Raw genomic sequence first — 25,906 nt, 5'->3', positions numbered from 1 at the left:
CCGTTCCACTAATGACTGTCTGATACCGAACTGGTTCACACACCTATGTTACTCACCTGGGCCCTGAATGCATTTCTGTTTGGGCCTTCTAGATCCCTAGATTCTGAAAGTGTCGCGTTTGCATGTATGCTCTCACCTGCCAGTCTCATTGCAGGCCAAAATCAGCGCCTTCGTGGACGTGAGATTCTAGCAGAGGAAGACAGACCCACCAACCAACCAACCAACAAAACATAAACATATTCTTTATTAGCGGGTGATAAATTCTTTCGTGGAGACAAAGCAAGAAGGGAGGGGATCAGCCAGCTCTAAGAGCTACCAGATTGCAAGCTTCAGACCCCTGTGTGTAAATGAGGGGGCCTCGGAATGCTCCGACCTGACCTCACAGACGAGGAGGGCTGAGAGAGAGAATGTGGGAGGGCAGAGCCGGAGTCTTCCTCAGAAAGAGCCTTCCCAGACTGCCCCAGCAGGTAAACCTGACCCATCACGTCCCCAAATTACTCTGCCAAAGAGCAAAGCGCCAGCAACTTTAACCTAGACGGTTTCACACCAGTCAGCCAGTAAGGGGAAGCGTCCCAGGCCACGGCCACTGACACACTGCCTCTGCGGTGGGAAGCCCTTCGGATCATTTCAGACTTTTCGCTAATTCGGCCTTCGCAGCCCCCGTCACCCTACCTCGCGCGGGCTAAACGGCCACCTCATTAGATCTGCATACATGACCCCTCTCGACCGGACTCCTGGTGACTGCGCCTGCCTTATCTCTCGCCTCTCCTCCCTCACATTTTCCGCTCCAGCAAAGCCAAACACAGCCCAGTGGGGGCTTTCACGCTTCTGTGCTTTGGACACGCTGTTCCTTCTGCCTGGAAGGCCTCGGGCCTCCGGCCCCGCCCCCCTCCTCGGCGAGCTCCCATGCATCCTTCAGAACCCATCCCGGATGACCCCTTCCCCCAGGAAGCCTCCGCTGGACCCCTCGGCCCCACCTCCGCCGCAGCACCCATCTCTGGTTTGCTTCTCCGCACCCTAACCAGAGGTTTCTAGCAATCTCCCACCCCCCACCCCCAGACCCGGGCCTCCTCCCGCGCCGGGGCTGTGCGGGCTGCTCGCTCGCATCCCGGGGCGCCAGGTCCCGAGCTCGGCTCGGAGTGAGAGCTCGCAGCTAGGCCCAGGCTGGCCCGAGCGGCCCCCGGCCTGCTCCGCACCGCCCCCCCCCCCAACCCCCACTCCTACCCCGCCTCCCCTGCGGCCCGGCGGGCGCCCGCGCTGCTGCCTTCCGCGGGCGCGGGGCCGGCCCCTCGCGCGGCCGCCCAGCCCCCGACAGCCCCGGCCGGCGGCGCCCCGGCCGCGCGCGACTACAAGTCCCGGCACGCCCCGCCGCGGCCGCGCATGCCCAGCGGGCCGGCGTTTGAGTGGCAAGTTGTTTGTTACAGCGAACACCAGCTGCTCTCCGCGCCGGGCGCCGCGCGCCGCCGCTCCGCCAGCGCTGCCGCCCTCGCCCGCCGCCCGCCCGCCGCCCGCCCGCCGCCCGCGGCCCCTCGCGGCTCGGCGGGCCTCCCCTTTGTCCGTCCCGGGCCGCCCGGCGCCGAGCTCCCGGTCCCCGGGCCGGCCGCCCGCGGCGCTCGGTGCCGGCAGGGCGCGCAGGGGGCGGGGGCCGCGGCTCGCCCCCCGCCGATGAGCCGCCGCGGAGCGCGGGCGGACGATGGAACTCCACATCCTGGAGCACCGGCTGCAAGTTGCCAGCGTCGCCAAGGAGAGCATCCCGCTCTTCACCTACGGCCTGATCAAACTTGCCTTCCTGTCCTCCAAGACCAGGTGAGCGCGCGGGGACGCGGCGCCGGCCGGGGAGAGACAAAGAGGCGCACCCGGGCGGCTGTCCTCGCCGCCGCGGCTCGGAAAACAACTTCGAGCCCCGGGGAGCGCCCCCGCCCCGCCGCCCGCCTTGTTTTCGACGAAGCCGCCCGATCTGCCCTCGAGCGGGGTCCTTCCACCCCGAGCCCCGCCTCGATGCACCCCCGCCGCCGTCTCCCGCGCCCCCCCCCCACCCCCCGCCGCATCTCGGCCCGCTCCCTCCCATCCCCTCCCCGAGATCCGAAGGGCCGGGGAGGCTGCAGTGACGAATCCGTGAATGAATGAACGAACGAATGAATGAATGAAAAACAGGTGTGGGGACGCGGCAGTGGAAAAAACAAACTAACACCCCCATCCCCCAATCCCTCGGCTGGGCCGGCCCCCGTAGCCAGGGCCGGGGGAGGGATTCTGCTGAGCGCGGCTACCCAGAGAGCAGAAAATCATAAAATCATTAGTGGGTGTTTATCTCAAGGTGTCTGTGAGGGCTGCGGACGGCGCGGGAGGCCGTGGGGAGGGCCCGAGGAGGGGCTGCGGGTGAGGGTCGCGGTGTTTCTTTCTCCTCCAGGTCCAGGAAGGTTGGGGGGGGGGGGGTGTTGCCGAACCGTGGAAGGGGGAGGAGCAGGCGTGTTTATGGCTCAGCCTCGAGGCTGGGCTTGGATGCTGCAGGGGGAAAAATAGTTGAAGGCCTTGGGAGGTTGGGGAAGAAACAAACAAACAAAAAAAACCAAGTTGGATTTTCTCCTGCCAGGTCAGGATCTGACTGTGTGAGCCCCCCCGTGGGTGCTTGGTTTGGGGTGTGTTTTTTATGGTGCCGGAGCCCCATGGAGTGTGAGTGCGAGCTGGCCGCTGTAACTTAAATCCCTTGTTTGTCCACCATTGTGACTGTTCAAAGCCATGAAGTTGTTGCTGGTTGGGTTTTTCGGGGTTGGGGCCGAGGGGTTCCCCCTGGCTGCAAAATGAATGAGTACATTACAGGTCAAGGTTAAGGTTAAAATGACAGGCCCCTAAGGCTGCCCCCTTGGGCGCTGAGCCCAGGGAAGCTCTGGGGATGCAGGGAAATAATTCCATCCGAGCCTCTTATCTGCCTGTTAAAGTTCTTGCCTGGAAATCTCACTTTGATGTGTGTGTCTGAGCGGGCAGTTTAGTCCCGCCATTGTTTGCCAGATGGAGCGAGCCGGATCCGCCGGTGGGATCTTGTATACTTTCTTCTCCCGGCTGCTCGGTGGGGTATGGAGGGTTGAAAACCTCTCCTTTGCTGGGCCCTGGGCTCCTTTGATTGCAAAGGTAATTATTAAACAGGTCATTTGAAAACAAAAGCCAACAGCTGAAATTCTGAACCTTCCCCCCCTCGGCCCCCCTCTGGCTCTTGACCCCCCCCCCCAACCCTCCTCTACCTGCCCTCTGCCCCCCACTCCCTAGCCTGTCTTGCGCTTCCGAGGCTGGAGGTGAGAGAAACCGGCCTTGTTTTTCCAACCCTTGGCCCTCAGCCCCAGGCAGCCCCCTGGCTGATGTGCCGGCTACCATTCAAACCAGGATGATGACTCAGGCTGTGGCTGTGTGGGGCCTGGGTGGGTGCTGGGAGGAGGGGGCATTTGGGGGCTTCTTAGAAGGGCAGCAAAGAGCCCCTCCCTCTGCCCCTCACCTTCTGTGTAGGGACTGGCCCTCTTCAGCCCCCACCGCAGGGTCCGGTCTAGAGGACTCACAGACAGACATGCTGGGAGGGGGGAGCGGGAGGGGGGAGCAGGAGGGGGGGAAGGAGGTGGGGGGAGCAGTGAGCCCCCGTTGACCTGTCGGACCACAGGATTGAGTCCTGAGTCCCCCTTCTCTGTCCCCTGCTGGAGGCAGCTGGTCTGTGGCCCAGGTGACCAGTCCAGGCTCCAGATGACTCAGAGGTCAAAGGTCATCTCCTTGTTCTCCAGGGTCTGGCTCCAGAAGGTGCTTGCCTCTTCTGCACTCTGGGCCGGAACACTGCCTTCAGGTTGCCCCTGGCCCCTCACTGCCTGAGTGACCGTGACCGTGACCGTGACCATGGCAGGGTCCCTTTCCTCCTCTGGCTCTCCCTCTGTCTGTGATGAAGACAGCACCATCTGGCCCCCTGCTTCTCCCAGGGCTGCTGTGTGCAGCATGGAATGATTGTGGCCATTGGCTTTATGATCGAAGCTATTTTCGATAAAAAGTCCTCCAGGGCAAACTTTTGCTCCTTTTTGATTCTTCCACCAGCCCCTGCCCCCACGTGGTGGCCCATAGCCCTGTCGTTTGCCCCACCCCTCCCCCAACCTAACTTTAGCCCAAGCTAGTGCAGTATAGACGCATACACCCCCCTCCCCCAGCGTCCCTGTTAGCAGATTCTCCACCGCTTCCTGTAGGGTCATATCCTTGGCATGGCCTTTGGGATCTAGGTCCAGAATCCTCGATCTTTACCCATTCTGGCCAATACTCTGGTCACCCACAATTTCCTTTTCCTTCCCTTCACACCTCTGTGCTTTCGTAGTTGCGATTCTGCCCGGAAACATGCCCCTCTGCCAGTAAACTTCTGTTCACCCCTCAAGAGGTAGTGATACCACCCTGAACCTTTCCTGACATCCCCCGCCCCCACTTCTCTTTATCCCCAGCAGACTTAATCACTTTTTCCCTCTACTTTCCACCTGGGTGGAGGGTTGGGGAAGACGTCGCATTGGCAGGGACCCCACTCTGGGTGGGGGTGCCGCTGGATCTAAGAGATGCCGAGATACCCTGCCCCTCCCTCCTCCGAGCCCAGAGCCTGATGGGAGAGAAGGAAGACACAGCTACAATAGAGCAAGGTGGAGTCAGGGAAGGGGGTCAGGTGGGGTAGCAGACAGGCCTGCGGGAAGCCTGGGAGGCTCCCCGCAGGAGGCGGCCTGGGACCTTAGGGCTTTCAAATAGGAGTTAGCCAGGCGGGAAGGGGATCCTAGTCCCAAGTTCCTGCACACGCCGGTCCACCGCTCCGCGAATTGGGTTTTTACACCTCCTCTGCAAAGAAGGAGTCTGAGGCCCAGAGGTCAGGCGGCTTGCTCAAGGTCACGCGGGTGAAGTGGCAGAGGCAGAATTCGAAGCCGCAGCTTTCTGGCTGAAGCCCAGAGACTTGCTATTCCAGGGCTCAACAGTTAGGTCCAGCTCTCCTGTGGGCCGCACGCTGTTCCAGAGCCTTTAGGAGCACAGAGCCCAAGCCCTAGGCTTCCCGTATCCCTTCCGCCCTGCCCCTGTGGGCCTTTTCTCTCCCAGGAATGCTCACCGCTCGGCTCGGCTCGCCGCTGGTCACCTGCCGCCTCCACCTGGCACTTCCACACCGCCCCGTTCAGGTGCTCCCTCCCTGTTCAGCCGTCGTCGTCGTGCACAGCGTACTGTTGGCTTCTTTCTCTCCCACCCAGACGCCAGCCTCACCCTCAGGAAGTTTTTTGAGAGTCGTTTTGCTCACTACTTCCCTCCACCCCCCACCCAGTACCAGAGATACGGGAGCAAACCTTTGATTTCACCCTCCCTTACCAAGAGGGACAGATGCCGGGTTTGGAGAGGAAGGCGGCTTGCTCAAGGTCACACAGCTGGGAAGAGACAGAATTGGGATTTGCACCAGGTCCTTTCTCCGCTGTGCTTAGCACACTGCTTCGTAGGCGCTTAGTAACTGCCTGTTTGATGGATGTCCGACTGCTGCACAGAGTGACCCAGATTTCAGCCAGTCTCGTCGGAGTGCCCTGGGGGCTGGAAGAGGCACCTGGAGAAGCGAGACCCAGCGCCCCCTGCCCCCTGCCGAGGTGTAGGGCAGCATCTGGGTGTGGCTGGATCCCGCCCACGGCACCGCGCGCGGGAGGGCGAGACCCTGAGTGAATAAAATCAAGGCCGTCCACGGAACTTCTCTGCCTTCGGGGTAACCTGGGGCTCTGCAGCCCGGCTGAGGGCTCCCTGCAGCCCTGCCCTCCCCTCCCCAGCCTCACCTGTCCCGGCCTCAGCCACAGAGATTATTTCTCTTGCGTGCACGCGCGTGTGCACGCACACACGCCCTATGGCCCAAAGCCTCAGACCTTTGTTCTGTCTGCCCGGGATGTTATTCTGTACCCTTCCCCCTTCCTCCGCCGGCTCATTCTTTTTAGATTCCATTTTCACCTCACCTCCTCCAAGAAGTCTTCCCTGAGTGCACAAGCCGAGCTTAGACCCTTCCTTCGTGACGATGGGCTTGATCTCAAGAAGATCCCAGCCACGAGATATCAGCCGGCTGCTTTGGGCTGCAGATAACAAAAAGCCTTGACTTTTCTGGCCTAAATAATAAGTGTGTGTGATAAGAGGTTGGGAGGCAGGGCTGCTCTAAGGTTAATAACTTAAAGGCTTGATGATGTCCTCAAGGACCCAGGTCTCCCCATCTTTGTCTTTGGCCATCCTTGGCATGACGGTGTGGCTCCCTCTGGAATGGCCGGGGCAGCTGCAGGCTTTATTGGCAGCTCAGGAGGAAACCAAAGGGAGGGAAAGGCCCCTTGCCTCCAGAATGTCTCTGAGAAACCTCTCCAGGAACACTCCCCAGTCCGCTCTGCTCCTGCACCGACTCCTGGAGCAGAACTGGGTCACATGAACAGGCCTGCACCAGTCACTGCGCAGGGGATGAGACCATCGCAGACCAATCAGGATCCATCACTGCAGGAGGGGCCCGCCGCCTGGGGACTCAGGGCCAGGAGGAGGTGGAAGCCCACCAGTGTCCTGTAGGACTCAGATTTGCTCTCCGCGGCCCTGCCTTATAGCAGAGCTGGGGTCCACTGATGAGTATATAGTGAAAACTGTGACCGCTCCAAGTCAGAGTTGGAATATTCCCATTCTACAGATAAGGAAAGCAAGGAACACACAGAAGGGGCAGGGCTGGGATTTGAACCCAAGAAGTAAGGCGGTAAAAGCTATCCTGATGACCAGGCAGCCAGGCCTAAGGGCCCGCCGGCTTGGATGCCCCGTCCCCAGGGGCCACTTAGCAGAGGTGCCGCTGAGAGGTCATAGCAGCAGAGGGAGGACAGGGGCAAGGTCATCATCCTGAGATGCATTCAGGTGGCAGGAAGCTGTAAGACCCCCTCCACCCCCCCCCCTTTTTTTTTTTTTTTGGCCCATAAAATGCTCTTATCTTTAAATTCCACCCAAGGAAGTGCATCTCATTCGACTGGCAGAAAAAGCGCCCAGGTGAGTATGTGGTAAGCAGGTGCCCACAAAAACCCACACCGCCCACCTGGGCCAGACCCACAGCCTGTAGGTGTTGGGTGCGTTCTGACCTGTGCGCGCCCGTTCGTGTTGCTGCCTGTGGGAAATCTTGCCAACAAGCCATCGTGAGCGCTGAAGATTTAAGAGGCATTTCTAGGAGGGGTGCCTGGGTGGCTCAGTCGATGAGCATCTGACTCCTAATATTGGCTCAGGTCATGATCTCACAGTCGTGGCATTGTGGCATATAGATAGATAGATAGATAGATAGATAGATAGATAGATAGGCAGGCATATAGGCATATAGATAGATAGGCAGGTATATAGATAGATAGACAGATAGATAGATAAATTTTAAAAAGAAGCATCTCTAAGAGAAAAGCTCAAAATTGCAAAAAGTCCATCCAAAGCCCTCATCATTTTCCTGAGTGCCTTGGGCTGAGGCCACCACTTGCTTGCAGTTTAGGGAAAGGTGGGCTTGCAGCAGTGTCCGGGCCTGGGACCCGGCACCTCGGGTGGCATCCCAGCACTGCTGCCTCCTGGCTGTGTGACCTTGGGCAAGTTGCTTGACGTCTCTGTGCTGTCAGTTTCTTACCTCTCAAACGGGGATCATGATCATGCCTACTGTCTAGGCCGCTGTGAGGACTTAACAAGACATGACAAGCGCTTCAGCGGAGTCTGGTCCACTATAAGCTCCGATAAGCGTTAGCTGAGAGAAGATGCCCTGGTTAAGCTGGCGAGTGCCAGGGCGGAGGTGGAAAAGCCCAGGGTTAGGAGACTTTTTACGGCTCCGCACATGTATACACTCTGATTCTAGCAAGTGGAGATTCTGTCACTGCTCTCCAGGAACCTGCCTGAGGACCTGGGTCACTTAGCCTCGGCAAGGGGCGGCCAAAATGCTACAGGACCCCAGAGCTGCAAGCGGGTAAAGCTTCCTGGAGGAGACGGCACCATTTGAGCTGAGCCGGGGCAGAATGGGAGGACGGCGGGGGGGTGGAGGTGTGGAGGATGAGGGAAGACAGGCAGCTGGAGGGGGTGGGCACCGGTGGGTCGGGAGGGTATGCTTGGAGAGCACGGGGGGGGGGGGGGGCCCCAGCTGCCGGGCACCAGGTGTGGAAGGCACAGCACTGTCCTTGGCCTGCCCCACATCCAGCCGTGTGGCGTGGTCTACCTGTCCTCGCCCGTGCCCACTGCCCCCTGCTCCCGCCATGGCCCGTCCTTCTCATCTCTCCCCTGATTTAGCCAGACGGCTTTCCCCTGGGTCCCTCTGCCTCCAGGGCTGTGCAAGTGGCAAGCACAGCCAGAGCACTCCGGGCAGGGGACACAGCACGAGCAAAGGCCTGGAGCCTGGAAGGAGAGGTGCGTGCAGAGCGCAGGCTGTGACTTGTGGTCGGTGGGACGACAACTTGTGCTTGGTGCACATGGGCGTTTCCTTCATGCAGAAACAGCGGGAAACACAAACGGAGCTTCTGTCCAGTGGGAAGAAAAAGTGCATTCTCCACCCGAGATCAAGGGTGAGAAACCCAGAGGAAGGGGGCAGTGGGTCAGGTAGGGCCTGAGCGGAGGCCGTGTGGCCCCACTGGAGTCTGGTGCTGGGGCAGATGTCACGGTTCACTCTGCTTTGCTCAAAAGCCCTTCTCAGACCATCCCCTGCTTCTCCCCTGACATCGTGAATGCTCGGTCTGATTTCCTCTGTCCTGTCTGGCTCTGTCCCGTCTCTGCAGCACACACGCCCTATTTTAGAAGCGGTAGTTGTTAAACCTCCGAAAGTCTTCGACGCTTTTCCCTTCCGAAGCCAGGGCTCCCCTTCATTGAAGCGGGGCCTGGATTAGCGACTTTCTTCGAACAAGCAGAAGGTGGCAGAAATGACAGTGTAAGCCTCCGAGCCTCGGACGTAAACGGATAGCTTCTGCCTGGCCGAGTCTCTCAGTCTCTGTCTCCCTGTCTCCCTCGGGTCCCTTGCTCCGTGGGGGCAGCTGCCATGTCGCAAGGACAGCGAAGGAGCCCCGTGGAGGGGGGACTGAGGCCTCCCACCGACAGCCAGGCACCTTGAAAACAGACCCTGCTGACCCAGGCAAGCCTTCCAGTGAGCACAGCCTTGGCCAGCACTTGACTGCAGCCTCCTAAGAGGTCCTCCTCCGCAAGTGCCCGCTTTCCTAACCCCTAGGACCTGCGAGAGACATAGAAGTTGGACGTAGTTTCAGGCCACCGAGTTTTTGGGTAATTTGTTACACAACAAGTAACTCACACAGTGACTGCAATTTATCACCCGCACGGGGACACTTTGGAGAATGACAGGGCGCACTAAAAATAATTACCCTGGACAACAGGGCAAACCAGAATGTGTGGTCACTACAGCTTTAGTCCAGCCCGACAGCCCTCACCAGTCCTCAGACTGAACACGGATGACCCCGGGGGTTGGCTCCTGCCTCACCTCCTCCAGGAAGCCACCCTGAGGCTGGGTGAGTGGTGTCCTGGGATCACTGGCACCTCGGGGTACAGACTAGGAGGACTGACCCCCTCTGTCCTCACTCCAGGTGCACGTCCAGGCCTTAGGACCAGCACTCTTTGGCACCGATTCATTTCTGCCCAGAGCCTGCGGGGTTTTTTCTTACGACGACCTCTGGGGGTACAAGGAACCAGCCCCGGATGGACCCGCCCGGTCCCGCCAGTGCTTGGGGCCCATTCTGATCGTCCAGCAACCAGACAGGCCCACCGAGATGTATGGCAGCTGACCGTGCACAGTTTGTTGTGAGTGCGTTCGATGAAAACGTTTGAGGGGAGGGGCGCCTGGATGGCTCAGTTGTTCGAGCGTCCGGCTCTTGATTTCGGTTCAGGTCACCATCTTGCGATTTGTGGGTTTGAGACCCGCCTAGGGCTGTGCGCTGATGGTGTGGAGCCTGCTCCGAATTCTCTCTCTCTCTCTGTCTCTCTCTCTCTCTCTCTCTCTCTCTCTCTCTCTCTCTGTCCCTCCCCTACTTGCTCTCACTGTCTCTCTGAAAATAAATAAACTTAAAGAACTTACAAGGGGAAACTCACCTCTAGATGCCTTACAGTCACCCTTGCCTTAAATGTAATATATTGGACATACTCCGACCTCTGAGATCTATGCTTAAGATCTATGCTTAAACCCATGTTTATGGGCTGCAGTATTCATAATATAGCCCAGAGGCAAAAGCAGCTTTGTGTCCGTCCACGGGTCACGTGTGGTGCATACGTTCAATGGAATACCCGTCAGCCTTAAAAAGGAAGGAGGTTCTGACACCTGCTACGCCGTGGATGAACCCGGAGGGCGTTACACCGAGTGGAATAAGCCATTCACAAAAGGACATATACTGTACTGCCCGATGCCACTCATGTGACGTACTTAGAATGGCCGGATGTGTAGACGCAGAAGGTAGACCGGCGGCCGCCAGGGCCTGGGGAGAGGGGGGGATCGGCTGGGGAGGTTGTCGTTTCGCGTGTGCTGAGTTTCTGTTTTGCAAAATAAGGAGAGTTCCGGGGAGATGTCGCACAGCGACGTGATGTGATGCACGTAACACTACCGACCTGCGCACTTAGAAACGGTTCAGGTGGTGAGTTTTATGTCACGTGTGCTTTGCAAAAATTTTATGAAAAGAGAAAAAAAGCCCCAGGAGCCTGGAGAGCATGTGGAAGCCGAAGGGCTAGATGGCGGATTCAGGCCGAGGGAAGGAGCTGACGTCCGGCAAGACAGCTGCTCAGAACGTGTTCTGTTAGCTCACTTGGTCCTCACCGTGGCCCTTATCACGTAGGTACCGTCACTGGCCCCATTTCCCAGAGGAGGAAACTGAGGCATCGCATGGATCAGTTCCTTGCCCCAGATCACAGAGGCCGATAAGGGAAGAGTAGGGGGTGTTTTATTTTGTTTTTCAAAGTTTATTTATTGTGAAAGAGAGAGAGAGAGAGAGAGAGACGAGCAGGGGAGGGGCAGAGAGGATCCGCAGCAGACTCTGGGCTGACAGCAGGGAGCCCGACGTGGGGCTCGAACTCACGAACCGTGAGATGGTGACCTGAGCCAAAGTCGGACGCTCAACCGACTGAGCCACTCAGGCGCCTCAGAGTAGGGTTTTTTTTTTTTTTAAATAACCGCTTTACTGAGATCTAATTCGCATACCATGCAGTTCCCTGTCTTCAAGTTTACGACTTGCTGGCATCCAGTGTGCCCACGGAGCTGTGCAACCATCACGCCTGTCTAATTCCAACACATTCTCATCACCCGCAAGAAACCACACCCGTTAAGCAGTGCCCGCCCTCCCCCCACCCCCCGCTTCCCCAGCCCCCGGCAACACCCGTCTACCTTCTGTCTGTCTCTGTGCATTTGCCTCTTCCGGACGTTTCTTTTCAAGGCAGTCGCACCACATGGTTCTTTGCGACCGGCTTCCTTCACTTGGCGTTCTGTTTTCAAGGCTCCTTCCCGCTGTGGCTCGTGTCGGGACGCCGTCCCTTTTCACGGCTGAATAATACTCCACTGTATGGCCGTGCCGCCTTTTGCTCATTCGCCCACGGATGGCCATATGGAATGGCACAGTTTGGCCGTCATGACTAACACTGCTGTGGACACCTGTGTGCACTTGCTGGCATCGACCCGTGTTTCCGTCGCTCTTGGGTGTTTGTGTACCTGGGAATGGGCGTAGACATCATACGCCATCGCACGGTGACTCTGCGCTTGACATTTTTGGACAGGATTTCTCTAGAGTGTCTTTCCTTATTTTGAGAGACAGAGAGCAGGGGAGGGGCAGAGAGGGAGAGAGAGTCCCAAGCAGGCGCCACACTGCCAGCACAGAGCCCGAGGCGGGGCTCGAACCCACCAACAGTGAGATCGTGACCTGAGCCCAAATCAAGAGTCGGGCGCTCAACCGACCGAGCCCCCCCCCCCCCCCCCCCCCCCAGGTGCCCCTGTGCACTGAACGTTTTGAGGAAACACCGGGCTGTTTTCTGCACCACTTGTACCTTGTAACATACCTGAGGTGTGGGGATTTGAACCTGGGGCCGCTGGCTGTGGAGTCACCGACTACCACATGAGCTCAGTGTGGGGAGGAGCCTGGAGGCCCTTACTGGGTGACAACGGCCGGGGCTGCCGAACCTCAGAGCCACTCTGTTGCTTTGTGGGCAAACGGGATTCTGGGAAAATGATAGCCTGCGTAAACGCCTAGCCTGCGGCCGGCCCGTCCCATAGTCCTTCTGGTCCCGAGCTGGCGGGAAGTTGGGGTCACCTGCGTGGTCACACCCGTGAGTGGAGGTGAGGACGTGTCCTATATGGGTTCCGGTGCCTCCTGGGGCCCTCAGAGACTGCTCTGGTTGTCACCGGTCTTGAACAGGTGTTTGCTGGAGGGGTGAGCTTCTGGAGGGTACATCGGCCCTGGGGTGGCCACACCTGGCGGGGGGGCCCCGGTGAGGTGTCCGTGGAGGAGAGCGGCCCCCTCTCTGACCCAGCCTAGGCTGTAGCCACCTGATCTGAGCTGGGGGCTGCCAGGAGATGAGCAGGGAGGGAGGGAGGGCGAGTGAGGTCAGCCCTCCCTCTGCACTGGCCGAGCCCTGGGCTGTAACCAGGTGCTGATTTTCAAGGTAGGGTTAATTTTCCCTCAAAGGCTGGCTCTCCCCTGAAACCAGGCCGGGCCTCCTGGACGCTCCCCTGGACTTTCCCCTCCACTGTCAGGGCCTCAGCCTTCCTTTAGATCCCTTCCCCACCCCATGGTTGACTCCCTTTCCTGAGCAGCAGAGGCAGCGGGTGGAAATTTCTCAAAGTTCAGTGTTTTTCCTTCAGAGCTCAAAAGTCACCAATGCGGTGACCGATCTGGGGAATTTACGGCAGACAAAGCTTAACCTCCGCGATCTTTCTGAAGCGCCTACTCTGTACCAGGGGCTTTGCGCCATTCACCCCCGCCACAGCTCTGTGGGCAGGAGAGGGGCCCGCCCCAGTAACCGCCCCAGGTCACACAGCAGACATGTAGCAGATCAGGGTTCGGGCGGGCTCCCCTGCTCCCAGCCCTTCCCTGCCTGGGCCCCGCTTCGCTCATGCCCGCTCTTAACTCCGCACGGAAGATCTTACGCGAGTGGCCGCTTCTCTGGGACGTGCCTACCACGGTCAAGAAAACGGGTTTTCACTCCCGGGTCTGTCGCTTGATCAGCGGTGTGACCGCAGGCAGGTTGTCGGGAGCCGCCCCCCGGGGCTCAGTGGCCTCACCTTTAAAATGGGCAGCCTGCGGGGCGCCTGGGTGGCTCAGTCGGTTAAGCGTCCGACTTCGGCTCAGGTCATGATCTCACAGTCCGTGAGTTTAAGCCCCGCGTCGGGCTCTGTGCTGACAGCTCGGAGCCTGGAGCCTGCTTCGGGTTCTGTGTCTCCCCCTCTCTCTGACCCTCCCCCGTTCATGCTCTGTCTCTCTCTGTCTCAAAAATAAGTAAACATTAAAAAAAAAAAATTTTAAATGGGCAGCATGGTAATCAACCTCTTTGGGTTGCGGCGACGAAATTTTAGGTCGAGGGCTCAGGCGCCCAGCACGTGGCAAGCTGGTTATCCGTAGGAATTCAGTGGATGTTTATTGAGGACCTTGAAGGGGGCAGCTGCACGGAAATCTGATCCCTTCCCGCACACGTGTCACCTGCTCTGGGGCCGAGTGTGGCCCTGTCACCTGAGTCCCGGGCCCTGGCCCTGCCCTGGGGTCCTCGTCTAGAACACGGGTCAGCTGGTGGCACAAGGCAGCCTGGGGAGGTTCTGCCCAAGGGAGGGCAAGCGTCACAAAAGGCCCAGCCTGACAAGGGCAGGGGCTGTGTTTGCAATCACAGGTGGCCTTCAGCATAGGGACTTTTCCGTGCCCATCCCCCCTGGGGGTCCCTGCACGGCCTTGACCCCTCTCCGTCGTCTTCAGGATGCAGACAGAGTCCTGCGTGTCCACACTGCGTGGTTTGTGGGCGAGTCTAAACGTGGCGTCAGAGGCCTCGGGATGGGTACAGAGCTGTCACCCTGGCTGTGTGAGCCGTGACAGTAGGGAGGAGCCCCAGTGACTCCCGTTCTTCTCAAGGGTCAGAATTTGGAGCCTGCAGGAGGACCTGGAACACTGCCATGGAGCTGCGGGGCGGGGGAAGGTTTCAGAAGGCTCCTTGGACTCTTGCCTCCCGTAACCGCCTCAGGGGTGAGACTGGGTCGGGGTGAGACTGGGTCAGGGCACTGAGGGACGGGAGATGGCCCCAGCCCTCCCATCCGGGAGCTGGGACCTGTCCCTGATTCTTGTCTCCCCGTCCCACGGCTCGGCCCCAGGCAGGTGCAGCTCTGAGGTGGGGGGAGGGCTCCATGGTGAACTGTCTGGGAGAACTCGTTTGCACCCACCACGGCTGGATGCCCTCCCCCCACCCCCTCAGCTCAGCAATCCTTTGGGGACAGGTTGCCCACCCAGAATGTCACAGATGGGAGCGAGGGGACCAGAGGGGTTGCAGGGGTCACCTGTAAATGACAGGCTGCCGTATCAGCTCCCGGAGCCGGGCCTCCGCAGGCCCCCGGTGGGTGGCCCAGATGTCAGGAGGACCCGCGCTTGAAGGCAGTGAAGCCACGTTTCTTTTTTTATCTGTTCTTTCTAAATACTCTTCAGAGTAGATCTATTCAGAGTGATCTTCTCCCCCCCACCCACCCCTCAGCTTCCCTCTGGCCATTTCCCTCCCCCAGCCCTTCAGTCCAAATTAGCCTGGTTTAACCGCCTGTAGTCAGGTTCCCCTGGAAAACAGAGAAGGTGCGAGCGTCCGCGTCACAGGGCTGTTCGCAGGGTTAGTGCAGTCACACAGATCAAGGGCTCATTGGGTGCCTGGTCCGGAGCCCAGCGTGGTCAGGGTCACGGGACCTGGAGGCGGTAGCATTTGTAAGATCCCACGTGTCCCCCTGTGCCGTGGGCCTGCTTTGCATTTGTGCTGCTAGAATGTCCCAGAAAACTCAAAGCAGTGGGAAAACGCCCTGTGTTAACGCCCCAAGGAGTGCTTGTTCCCAAAAGCCGGGACCCCTGAATCCTCCCATAGAGTAAAGGTTCTCGCATCACCCCCACCCCCGCCCCACAAAGAGCCGTCTGTCCCTGTGAGGGCAGGTTTCCTCCACACTTCGCCCCTGCTCCCGCAAAGGAGGGCCCCGTGGGAGCAGCTCAGGTGAGCATGTCTCTGGGAAGCCTGTTCTCCAGCCTCCCGAGGGCTCATCTGTCACCCTGAGGGGCATCAGGCCCTTTGGACGGTGGCTGGGGAAGTCAGGGCCTGCACAGGGGGGAAGGTTCTCCCTTTCTGTCTGTGACTTCCTTATACCTGGCCCTTGAGGCTTCCTCCTTCCTCACCAGCTCACAAGTGGGTCTGGATGCCAAGCCTATGCTGAGTGCTGGTTCCACGGGGGCTCGGACCCCAGCCCCGGAGTTGGGGACAGCCAGGTGGGGGTAGACAGCTCTGTAAACCCTTAATCACACCGTAGTCTGGAGAGAAGGACGTGCTCGAGCACAGGGAAGGAACAGCATGTGCAGAAGCACAGAGGCCTGGGCGGTGCAGCCCATCGTGTGCTGGGGCAGCATGGGGGCTGGAGGGGAGGGAATGGCCAAGGGTGAGGGTATGAGGGGAAGACAGGGTGGCCACGGGAGCTGAGGGGGTCTGCCCAGGCTCTTTGGTTGGGATCCATTTGTCGGCCTAATCCCAGGGCCAAAGAAAGCTACCAGGGCGGGAGGGCAGACAAGGAAGAGGACGGCTGGGGGTAGGGCCCGGTAGAAAAGGAAGTGAGAGAGAATAAGGTGTGGAAAATAGACACTAGCAAAATCCCCCTCTTGGCCGTCTATACCCAGGAGAGTTGAAAGCAGGATTTCGAAGAACTCTTTGTACACCCGTGTTCCTAGCAGGCTGTTCACAGCAGCTGAAATGTGGAAGCAACCGCGGCTCCACGAAGGGATAAGCAGAATGTAATCTTTTCCCACGATGGAATATTACACAGCCTTAAACAGGAAGGGGACGCTTCCTTCCTGCCCCAGCACATGAACTCCAGGACATTATGCTCAGTGGCATATACGACACGATTCCACTCACGTGAGGTGCTTAGAGTGGCCAGATTCATAGAGACAGAAAGCTGGGTCCTGGGTGCCAAGGACCCAGGGGAGCGGGAACGGGGAGATCCTGCTTTAGGGGTACAGAGTTTGAGTTGCACCAAATGGACTCTTGGGATGGTCGGAGGTGATGGCCACACAGCAATGCGAGTATGTTTGTTACCGCGGAGCTTAAAAATGGTTAATAGGGCAAACTTTGTGTTCTGTGCATTTGAATACAATAACACATACAGAATTGCAATGCAGAAATGCACATGGGGGGCGCCTGGGTGGCTCAGTCGGTTGAGCGTCCAACTGGGCTCAGGCCGTGATCGCTCAGTTCATGAGTTCGAGCCCTCCATCCGGCTCGCTGCTGTCAGCCTGTCAGCACAGAGCCCTCTTTGGATCCTCTGTCCCCCTCTCTCTGCCCCTCCCCTGCTTGTGCTCTCTCAAAAATAAATAAACATCTAAAAAATGCATACAGAGTAACAGCAGCAACCAATCCACGTTAGCGAGAATAGGAAGAAAATCGAGGCGCAGGGGAGGGGGTGGCTGGAGGGAGAGGACTGTCCTGGGGTCTAGACAGATGTGAGTCTGAATCTCCTCTGTGCTGCCCGTATCCGTCTGCTCGGGCTGTGGTAACAAATACCACAGACCAGGCAGGCGGAAGAGCAGACTGATTTCTCACACTTCTGGGGTCTGGAAGTCCCTGATCAAGGTGCCCGCCTCTGCTGGTCCCCGTGAAGCCTTACAGATGGCCGCCTTCTCCCTGTGTCCTCACGCGGCCCTTCCTCGGCAAGCGAGATCTTTCTCTTTCTTTTATGAGGGTGCTAATTGCATCCTAGGGGTCCCACCCTCGTGACCTCACGTAAACCCGATCATCTCCCAAAGGGCCGTCTACATTGAGGGGTCAGGGCTTCAACGTAGGAACTCGCAGGGAGACACGGGCATTCAGTCCATAGCACCCCTGGGGAATTCTTTCGCTTAAGTAAATCACTGTTTTCTTTTCTGGGAGGTGGGGGTGCTGCTGCTGCCCGCCCCCAGGGTATTGTGGGAAACCCGTTGTTCGTGTGCGTCCAGTGCCCAGACACCCAGCAGGTGTCTCAGCAGACCTCAAGCGTCGCATGCCGTCTGGAGATCTTGGGATACCTCCCTCATTTGTGGTTCCCCCCCGGGATCACCCAGCAGCTCTTTTGGGAGCCCTGCAGGGAGAGAAGGCAGAACGCACCAGGGTCAGCTTTAGGATAATGGGTCATTTGGCCTCTTAGGTGGGTCAGGGTCAGAGTCTCCCCAGAGACCAGAGGGTTGCAGACGGGAAAGAGGTGGTGCACCCGTCTGGGAGAGGCAGGGAGCCCCATCCATTCTCCTGGCATCAGGTCATGGCCGGGATGTCCCTGGGCTCCAGGTGGGAAATGACTGCCGGGGTCACGGTGCAGGTACACAGCGGGCTCCTGACGCCATGCCCCTAACCGCTGAGCCCCTCCCTCCCATACCCTCTCGGCGCACCCCAACGTTACGCCCCTGCCTTTGCAATTCACCCCGGTCCTACCTCCTCCTGCAGGAAGTCCTCCTCACCTCACTGCTTTGTTTTCTCATTTGTAATTTTGGGGTAGATAACAAAGTCACAACTTGTCATTCCAAAGAGACGCAAAGGTGCCCAGCGATAGCTCCCCCCCTCACTCCCCTGTTCTTCAGCCACGTGGCTCCTGCCCCACCGACGACAACGGGGTTCGTGGGGACTCTTGGGGAGATAAATATATGTAAACTTGCCTCTGTGGTATTTTCCCTCGTTTTTCTTTGCTTTCGTAACATAAATTGGTATTAAGCCATGCTCACCGCCGCCCGTTCCTCACTGGCTCTTTCAGCTGACCCTCCCCTTAGCAGAGATTTCTGCCAAAGTCCCGTCCTTCTTTTTAACTCTTACACCATCAGCCACAGAACAGGTGACTGTCGTGTCTTCAACCTGTCCCCCGCTGGTGGACACTCGTTCCCAGCCCTCTTTGTTGTTGTTGTTGTTGATGACAGTTAATGCCATAACATACCATTCGGGACACGGACCTCATCTTGCCTGGGACTGCGTTTGCAGGCAAAGGTCTAGAAGCTAAGCCGTGGGTCAGAGCATCTGTGTGCTGGGGAGGTCCTCACGCGGCCCCTCCAGAGAGAGGTTCTAGTTTAGACTCGCGTCACGGTGTCGCGGGCCTGCCCCTCACTGTCTTGGTGCCCATCGAGCCTTCAGACAGCCTGCTGGTTGAAAGTGCCCCCTTTACGTCCCCTTCCATTCTGGGGGTGCCTGAGTGTGCGTGCCCATGCGTGTGGGCCCTGAGGTGCCTGGTCGCCTTCTTGTTGGGGGCTCTTTGCCACCGTTCACCTTAACCTCCCCCCGCCAGCTTGCAGGACCCCCGTGGGCTGCAAGAACCTTGGAGTCTTCCCCACCCTATCCCACCCCCAGCCCCTGCACACCCAGCCGGAAGTCAGCCCGCAGAGTGAAAGCCCCGAGTTTATTTGCTCCTGTTGTGTGGGTATTGGCTTATCTGGATGGCCAGCTCTCCCTCTGTCCCCCCGACGTGCAGGTGAAGGCAGCTGTCTGTCCACCAGGCCCTGCGGCCCAGGCAGTGAGACCCACACTCAGCCATCCCCGGTGCACCCAGCCCTCAGAGCTGGGTCCCTCCACCCAGGGAACACCCCCTTCCCGGATCCTGGGCTCGCTCTCTCCTCCACGACCGTTGGAGACTGTCCCAGGTACCAGGACCCCAGCCGTCCCACCCTCTTGCCGAACTTAACTGATTGAGAGGCTTCAGGCTCTGAGACTGGCTGGGCCTGAACAGCATCCTGCCTGGGGCCTGCATGGAGTGAAAGCTGTCCCCAGAGGTGATGGGTGCCACACCCCCATAGAAGCACCTTCCCACCCCAGGGCGGTGAGTAGGCAGCTTCTGGCCCCTTTCACCCTCAGGGGGCTCACTCCTGCCAAAGATGATCAGCCCTGGGGTCACCCACCTCCCGTGCAGTTAGAGAAGACGATGCCATGGAGGGTCTGACCTCTGGGGCCCAGAGGGTCTACTGACAGCCCCCACAGACCACTTACCTGTCACGCGTGGCACATCCTGTCCACTTACCAGCTCATAGCCTTTGGCAGGGCGTTGACCTCTCCGAGCCTCGGTTTCTTCATCTGCAAGATGGGACGATAATGCCGACTCGGCAGGCTTGGCCATTTTTACGCCGCTTTCTAGACTTTCTCTCCTTTTTTCTATCACCACTGTCTCCCTCACTTACTCTATCTCGGTGACTTCGGCAAATTGAACGTGGCCCCGGGGGTGTTGGCCATAGCCAAGTGAGAATTCTAATAAAAGTGAGCAATTTGTCCCAAAGCCCGTGGAAAGCCCTCAGGGCCTAGACCTCCTCCCCAGGGGGCAGGGCCGGTTGGCCGCTGGACTGTCACCAAGTGCTCAGGGCAGCTCCGAGAGGCGATGACAGGCGTAAACCGGGCACAACCAGATGCGGTGTCCTTGGGGAGGCAGCGCTGGGGAGGGTTAGGCTGTAAGGGGGGACCTGGCTCCGGGGCAGGGTGGGGGGGGGGTTGCATGTGTCGGTTTTAGGCCCCAGTCTTGACGCGAAGCCATAATGCAGTTAGCCAGAGTGCAGGGGGCCGTGAGGCAGCTGGGGCCGGGGGCTTGTAGGTGGGTTTCAGCTCAAGTTTGACCCCCAGGCCAGGTGCCTGAACATTCTAGAAAGCTCAGGGGCCGGTGATCTCAGTCCACGTGGTAAACGAAGCCTCGCTCTGGCTGGGCCCACCTGGGGAGAGCAGACTGCCAGGGAGGCTGGAGACAGGGTGTCACATCCGCCCCTCTCCTGTCCCCACCCACAGGCCTTGCCCCCATCATTTGGGTAAGTGCTGTCTTCCTGGGGGAGAAGGATAGCACGTTGAGTCCCTAGTTGTTGGCTGCTCTGGGCAGGACCAAGCCTCGCATCGCGGGCTCCATTTTATTTCATGGATTTGGAACTGAACCCCAAAAAGAAAGGACTGGCCGTGGTGCACGGTGGTCACGCCAGTCCCCCAGGGTATGGAGCAGGCCCCGGCCCCAGGGCCCTGCGGGTGGTGTCTACTGAGAGATGTCAGGAGGGCTGTTGCAGCTAAGACACGGGGGTGGCGAGGAGGGAGCGGGGCACGGCCTCAGCTCCTCCTCCCTCCGTGTGATCACGTGTTCCAGCTTCACACACTGTGCTGGGCCCTTCCCGGGGACCCCCTTTCTGCCCTCTTGTCCTTGAGGGTGCAGCATAGAGACCCCATGGGTGGGGTCCCCTCTGGGAAGCTCCCCCAGCTTTGTTCGCCCTTGACGTGGCTCCCCCCCATTCATGGCTGTGGGCCGAATGCCCGTGTCCCCTAAGACTCACGTGCTGACCCCCTAATCCCAAATGGGGACAGTATTTGGAGATCAGGCCTTTAGGAGGTAGTTAAGGTCAAATGAGGTCAGAAGGGTGGGGCCCTGACCCAGAAGGATTAGTGTTCTTATAAGAGGTGACACCAGGGAGTTCGAGGTCTGCCTCCAGCCTCCAGAACTGGGTGAGATCAGTTCCTGTGTTTTAAGCCGCCCAGAGGCTGGTGCTGTGTTAGGGAACTCTGTGCCCTCTGTGTCCCCCACGCCACCCCTGCCCTCCCAGGCCCTGGCAGTGAGGACCAGTGAAAGGAGCCCAGGCTCTGGGCTTATTCAGACCCTCTTCCTTCGCTGACGGGACTGTGTCCTGAGCCTCAGTGTGCCCACCTTGGTAATGGGAGGGGGAAGAGCGAAGCAGGAGGTCAGGCCCCAGAGGCACAGCAAACAGTTTGCCTGCCCTTTCTTCGTGGCTCAAGGCTGAGCTCCTTGGGGGCGCCTGGGGGGCTCAGGCGGTTAAGCGTCCGACCCTTGATTCCGGCTCAGGTCATGATCTCGCGGTTCATGAGATCGAGCCCTGTGTCAGGCTCTGTGCTGACAGTGCAGAGCCTGCTTGGGATTCTCTGTCTCCCTCTCTCTCTCTCTCTCTGCCCCTCCCCTGCTCTCTCAGAATATTTATTCTCTCAGAACAAATAAATAAACTTAAAAATTGTTTAATAAAAAAAGAAAAGCTGGGCTCATTTCAAGTGCTCAGGGTCAATGTCCGTCTTCTCCCAGGAGCTCAGCAAACATCAGAAGGACTTTCTGGGGACAGTAGGGAGTCCTGTGTCCCTGAGGGCCTTGCTGACGTTCCTGACATCACGGAGCCAGGATGGAACCCGAGCCTGGAATGGTCCCAGTGCTGACTGGGGGTGGGGGCGTCGGGGGGGAGTGGTTAACCACAGGGGAAGATCAGGGACCGGGGTGGAGGCTGCTGGCGTTCGAGCGAGTGGGGGACCGAAAAGTCCCCGAACTGCACCATCCACATTGGTACCCTCTAGCCACATGTGGCTGCGCGAACGCAAATTAATTCAAATCAAATCAAATCACGGCTTCCTCAACCGCACCAGCCACATCTCAAAGGGCTCAGTGGCCACATGTGGCCAGTGGCTATCGAACTGGACGGCGTGGGTGCAGGACGTTTCCGCTCTCCAGGAAGCTCTCCCAGGCAGCGTGGTTCTAGATCTGTTTGGACTGAGGTTCGTCTGCTTCCCGCTCGGGCACCACCACCTCCAGGATGCCCTCCCTGAGCTCCCGACTCCCCAGCGTCTACCTGTTACCTGTCTGTTTATTCCCTGAATCCTGCCCCCCCCCCCCCCGCCGCCTTATATAAACACATCGTCACCCACAGCAAACAGCACTGGGCCCGTGGAACCGTGGTGGACAGGCCACGCGTTCTGACTGGAGGAGTGCCAAGGTACAGCCCAAAGCTCAGAGAGGCACAGGACATACCTGGGGTCACCCAGCTTGCTGAGAGCGGGGCCGGGAGTCAGAGCTGGTGCTCCTTCCTGACTCCCAAGTGAAGACCCTTGCAGGGGGGTGACAGGCGAGGAGACCCTGAGCTGTGCCTTCCCAGGCTCTGGGCTTGGGCACTGGCAAACTGCAGAGGGAGGCAGGCCGCTCAGAGCAGCGGGCTGCCGAGACTCCCACTTAGTGTCCAGAGCTGGCACATTGGAGCAGGCCGCTTGCTTTGATCTGGTTTACATTTTTGCCCCACCTGCTCCTGACCCCAACCTCAGAGGCCGCCCGGGGAGCTCTGAGCCCCCTCGGTGCTCCAGGCGCAGACCCCACGAGCGATCATATACACGGACACCCCTTGCCATCCAGGAACTTGACTCCCCCCCTCCCCCCCCCAAACCCAAGACCCTCGAGAGCTTTTAGGGGTCTGGGAAGGAAAAGGCGGTATTTGTAAGCCAGACGTGTTTTCTTCGGCCCACCTGGTGTGTTTTCAAAACATTTAAACGCGGAGAGAGATCACAAAACTCCGCATTTCCGTCTTCTCCGGAAACATTGGAAGACCTTGTGACCCAGGACCCACAGGGTAATAGGTTATCAGAGCTGAGTGGCAGCTGACTCCCCTTTCAGCAGGGAAGGAGCCTCCCCACCGCCCAAGGCAGCCTCAATCCTTTCTGCTTCCTGCCCCCCGCCCCCGCCCCGGCCAGACCAGGTGCTGGACCCGTTTGTCATCGTGTTATCACCGACCAGTTTCTTGGGTCCAGAAAAACACGTCTCTGTTCTTCTTTCCCAAAAGTGCAAGGAAGGAAACAGGCTGAGAAGGAAAACCTGCTTCTTGGTGCAATTGGTGGGCATTCCTGGGTGTTTAACATGCAAAGCAGGTCTTAACCCTGGTTCCCTTCACCCGATGAGCTCAGCCGCCTGCCCCTTGCGGGCCTTTGAGTGTAACCTCTGTTCTAGACATTTCCAAGCTCTTCCTTGACTGAGATCCACCCCCACCCCCGTCCTCCTTCTCCATCCCACCCCCGCTTTGTTTCCTGTCCCTGGGACCCCTACAGGTGCATCTGTGTGCAGCTCCTGATCTTGGGGGGCCCTCGGGCAGGTACTGCTGACTTGGTCCAGACAGTGGTGGCTGGCTGGGCACAGCTCCTCGGGGCTCCCGACTGGAGGGGCACGGGAGGTGGGGGTCCGCCTAGGTGCCTGTCTGACATGGCCAAACTCACGGGCTTCCTTTCCTGGGTCCTGCGTCCCAGAATCCCCCGGGGTCCCCGCTTTGGGCTGCGACGGATGGAGCCTGAGCCCAGTTCCCCCCACCTGAGGGAAGACGGGACCCAAGCAGGAGCAGAAACCGCACAGGGACATTGCGGGGGACACGCAGGAATGACTCTCCATGCCACCAAAGTGGCTGCTTAAAACAGACCCAATCTGTTGCCGTCACCACCCCCCAACCCCGCCTCAGAGGTTTCAGAGCTTTTTTTTTTTTTTTTTTAATTTGATCATGCTGAATGGTTTTCATTAATTCATTTAGTCAAAACTTTACCACCTCGTCTGTGCCAAGTGCTGGGCTAAGGTTTTTTTTTTTACTTTTTTTTCTTTAATTTAAATCCAAGTTAGTTACCATATAGTGTAATAATCACTTCAGGAATAGAATTCAGTGATTCATCACTTACAGACAACACTCAGTGCTCATCACAAGTGCCCTCCTTAATGCCCATCACCCATCTAGCCCAACCCCCAACAAACACCCCACCAGCAACCCTCAGTTTGTTCTCTGTATTTAAGAGTCTCTTAGGGTTTGTCTCCTCTGTTTCAAAGCTTTTAAAAAAAATTTTTTTTTAACGTTTATTTATTATTGAGAGACAGAGAGCATGAGCAGGGGAGGGGCAGAGAGAGCAGGAGACACAGAATCCAAAGCAGGCTCCAGGCTCCGAGCTGTCAGCACAGAGCCCGACGACGCGGGGCTCGAACTCATGAGCAGTGAGATCATGACCTGATCTGAAGTCGGATGCTCAACCTGACTGAGCCACCCAGGCGCCCCTGGTCTGTGATACATATTGATCCCACTTTTATTTTATGTTTGTTTATTGTTTGAAGAATAGCAACCCCGTCACTGCCACCATGGCATTGACAGTAACTGCCTCCTACCCACGCTTACCTTTCCCTTGACTTCTAGTTTGGTCCCATGTATGTATCTGAAAAAGGCCATCTGGCTGTGGGTCATCTTCTGGGCCTTGCTTTTGTTCCCACTCAACGTTGTATTACAAAGTGTAGAAGATGTTACACCTTTCCATGAGTGTAGACAGTTCAACCCCATCACCGTAAGACAATTTCCCTTCCTTGAGTTAGGGTCTCTCCATGCAGGATCCCTCTGTGTGCTGCGTCCCCTGCCTAGATCTCTTCCTCCAGGCCTCGGCTTCTGTGTCCCTCCTCTAGCCCATCCTAGGCACCCCACCCATGGGGGGGTGGGGCTTAGGCAGGTTGGGGGGGGTGGTCAGAATGTGCAGAGAGAGTTCTTGGGGAGACCTTGAGCTGCTTTTGTGGAATTATGGGAGTTTGGGGCCTAGGAAGCCAGCCAGGAGATTTGTTGTTATTGTTTTTAAATACGAAGGTTCATGGTGTCTTTATCCATAGTAGCCAAAAACCGGAAACAACCAAATGTCATCAACAAGAGAAAGGGGTAAATAAAAATATATAATCAATACATATAAACATATTTTTTAGCAATAAAAATAACTATAGACTCGACAGAGAAATGGATCGATCTCAAAATACATTAAAAACATTTTTTTAATTTTTTTTAATGTTTATTTTATTTTTGACAGAGAGAGACAGAGCATGAGTGGGGGAGGGGCAGAGAGAGAGGGAGACACAGAGCCCAATGCGGGGCTCGAACTCAGAGACTGCCAGATCATGACCTGAGTCGAAGGCGGACGCTCAACCGACTGAACCACCCAGGTGCCCCTAAAACACTTTTGTTAATGTTTTATTTATTTTTGAGAGAGACAGAGAGAGTGAGAGCAGGGGAGAGGCAGAGGGAGACACAGAATCCAGAGCAGGCTCCAGGCTCTAGGCTCTGAGCTGTCAGTACGGAGCCTGATGCGGGGCTCAAACTCCCAAAGAGATCGTGACCTGAGCCGAAGTTGGACGCTTAACCGACTGAGCCACCCAGGCGCCCCTCTCTCTGTCTTTCAAAAGTAAACATTTAAAAAAATTTTTTTGTAAGTTTGGGGTTAAGAAAAAAAAAGATCTGAGAAATTATGATCCAAGCCCAGCTTTGATCTCATTAAAAACATTTCTTGGGTCACCTGGGTGGCTCAGTCAGTTAAAGCATCTGTCTTTGCCTCAGGTCACCATCTCCCTGTTTGTGGGTTTGGGCCCCACATCGGGCCCTGTGTTGGAGACCACATCGATAGAGCCTTCTAGAAATAAGCCACCCCTCAAAAAGGATGGAATGAATCGCCTCAAAAAGGAGTGAGCTTCCCTAACCTAGGGGCATGCAAGCAGAAGCTGGGTCACCCTCTATCCAGGATCCCGTTGCTGAAAGAGGTCGCACACCATGGCCTTCCTGGCTTGACGTTGTGGTTTTTCTTTAACGGGGAACCTGTTTTAAGCTTTCCGCAAATTAAATAAACCCTCACCGCTCCTTTCCCTCTGCTCACTGGTCTGGCTCATAGATCTGAGCTCTCAGGGTGGGTCTGCTAGACGAGTTTACCTGGAAATCTGGAAGGGGACCTTCCTGACGGCCGCGGCCCCGCCCCCACCACCCTTGCCTCTGTTGAAGGTCCATTGCCCGAACAGGACTCCCAACTGGCCGGGGCTTGTCGCATGCCTGAGGGGAGGCCTGTGTGAGGGCCTCGCTCTGCTGGGCTAGGAATCCAAGAGTAAACAGATCGAGTTGCCAGTGTCAGCTGGGCCTTCCGTAACAGACGCCACAGCAGTGGAAAACGAGAATGTTCTCTGAGATGACTC

At 57.7% G+C, this 25,906-nt stretch overlaps 1 protein-coding gene across 1 annotated transcript in view; it reads left to right on the top strand.

The window, feature by feature from the left end:
* Positions 1 to 1,416: 1,416 nt before the first annotated feature.
* CASTOR2 (cytosolic arginine sensor for mTORC1 subunit 2) overlaps positions 1,417 to 25,906 on the top strand; it is a 57,591-nt gene continuing 33,101 nt past the window's right edge. Inside the window, exon 1 of the mRNA XM_060649168.3 lies at positions 1,417 to 1,806. Coding sequence (XP_060505151.1) covers positions 1,694 to 1,806 — 113 coding nt within the window. The 5' untranslated portion in view covers positions 1,417 to 1,693. The remainder of the gene's footprint in view (positions 1,807 to 25,906) is intronic.

Source organism: Panthera onca, chromosome E3 (assembly GCF_046562875.1).
Source record: "Panthera onca isolate mPanOnc1 chromosome E3, mPanOnc1 haplotype 2, whole genome shotgun sequence".
NCBI lineage: Eukaryota > Metazoa > Chordata > Mammalia > Carnivora > Felidae > Panthera > Panthera onca.
Note: the sequence above shows the minus strand (reverse complement) of the source record. Positions and strands in the feature narration are given on the sequence as shown.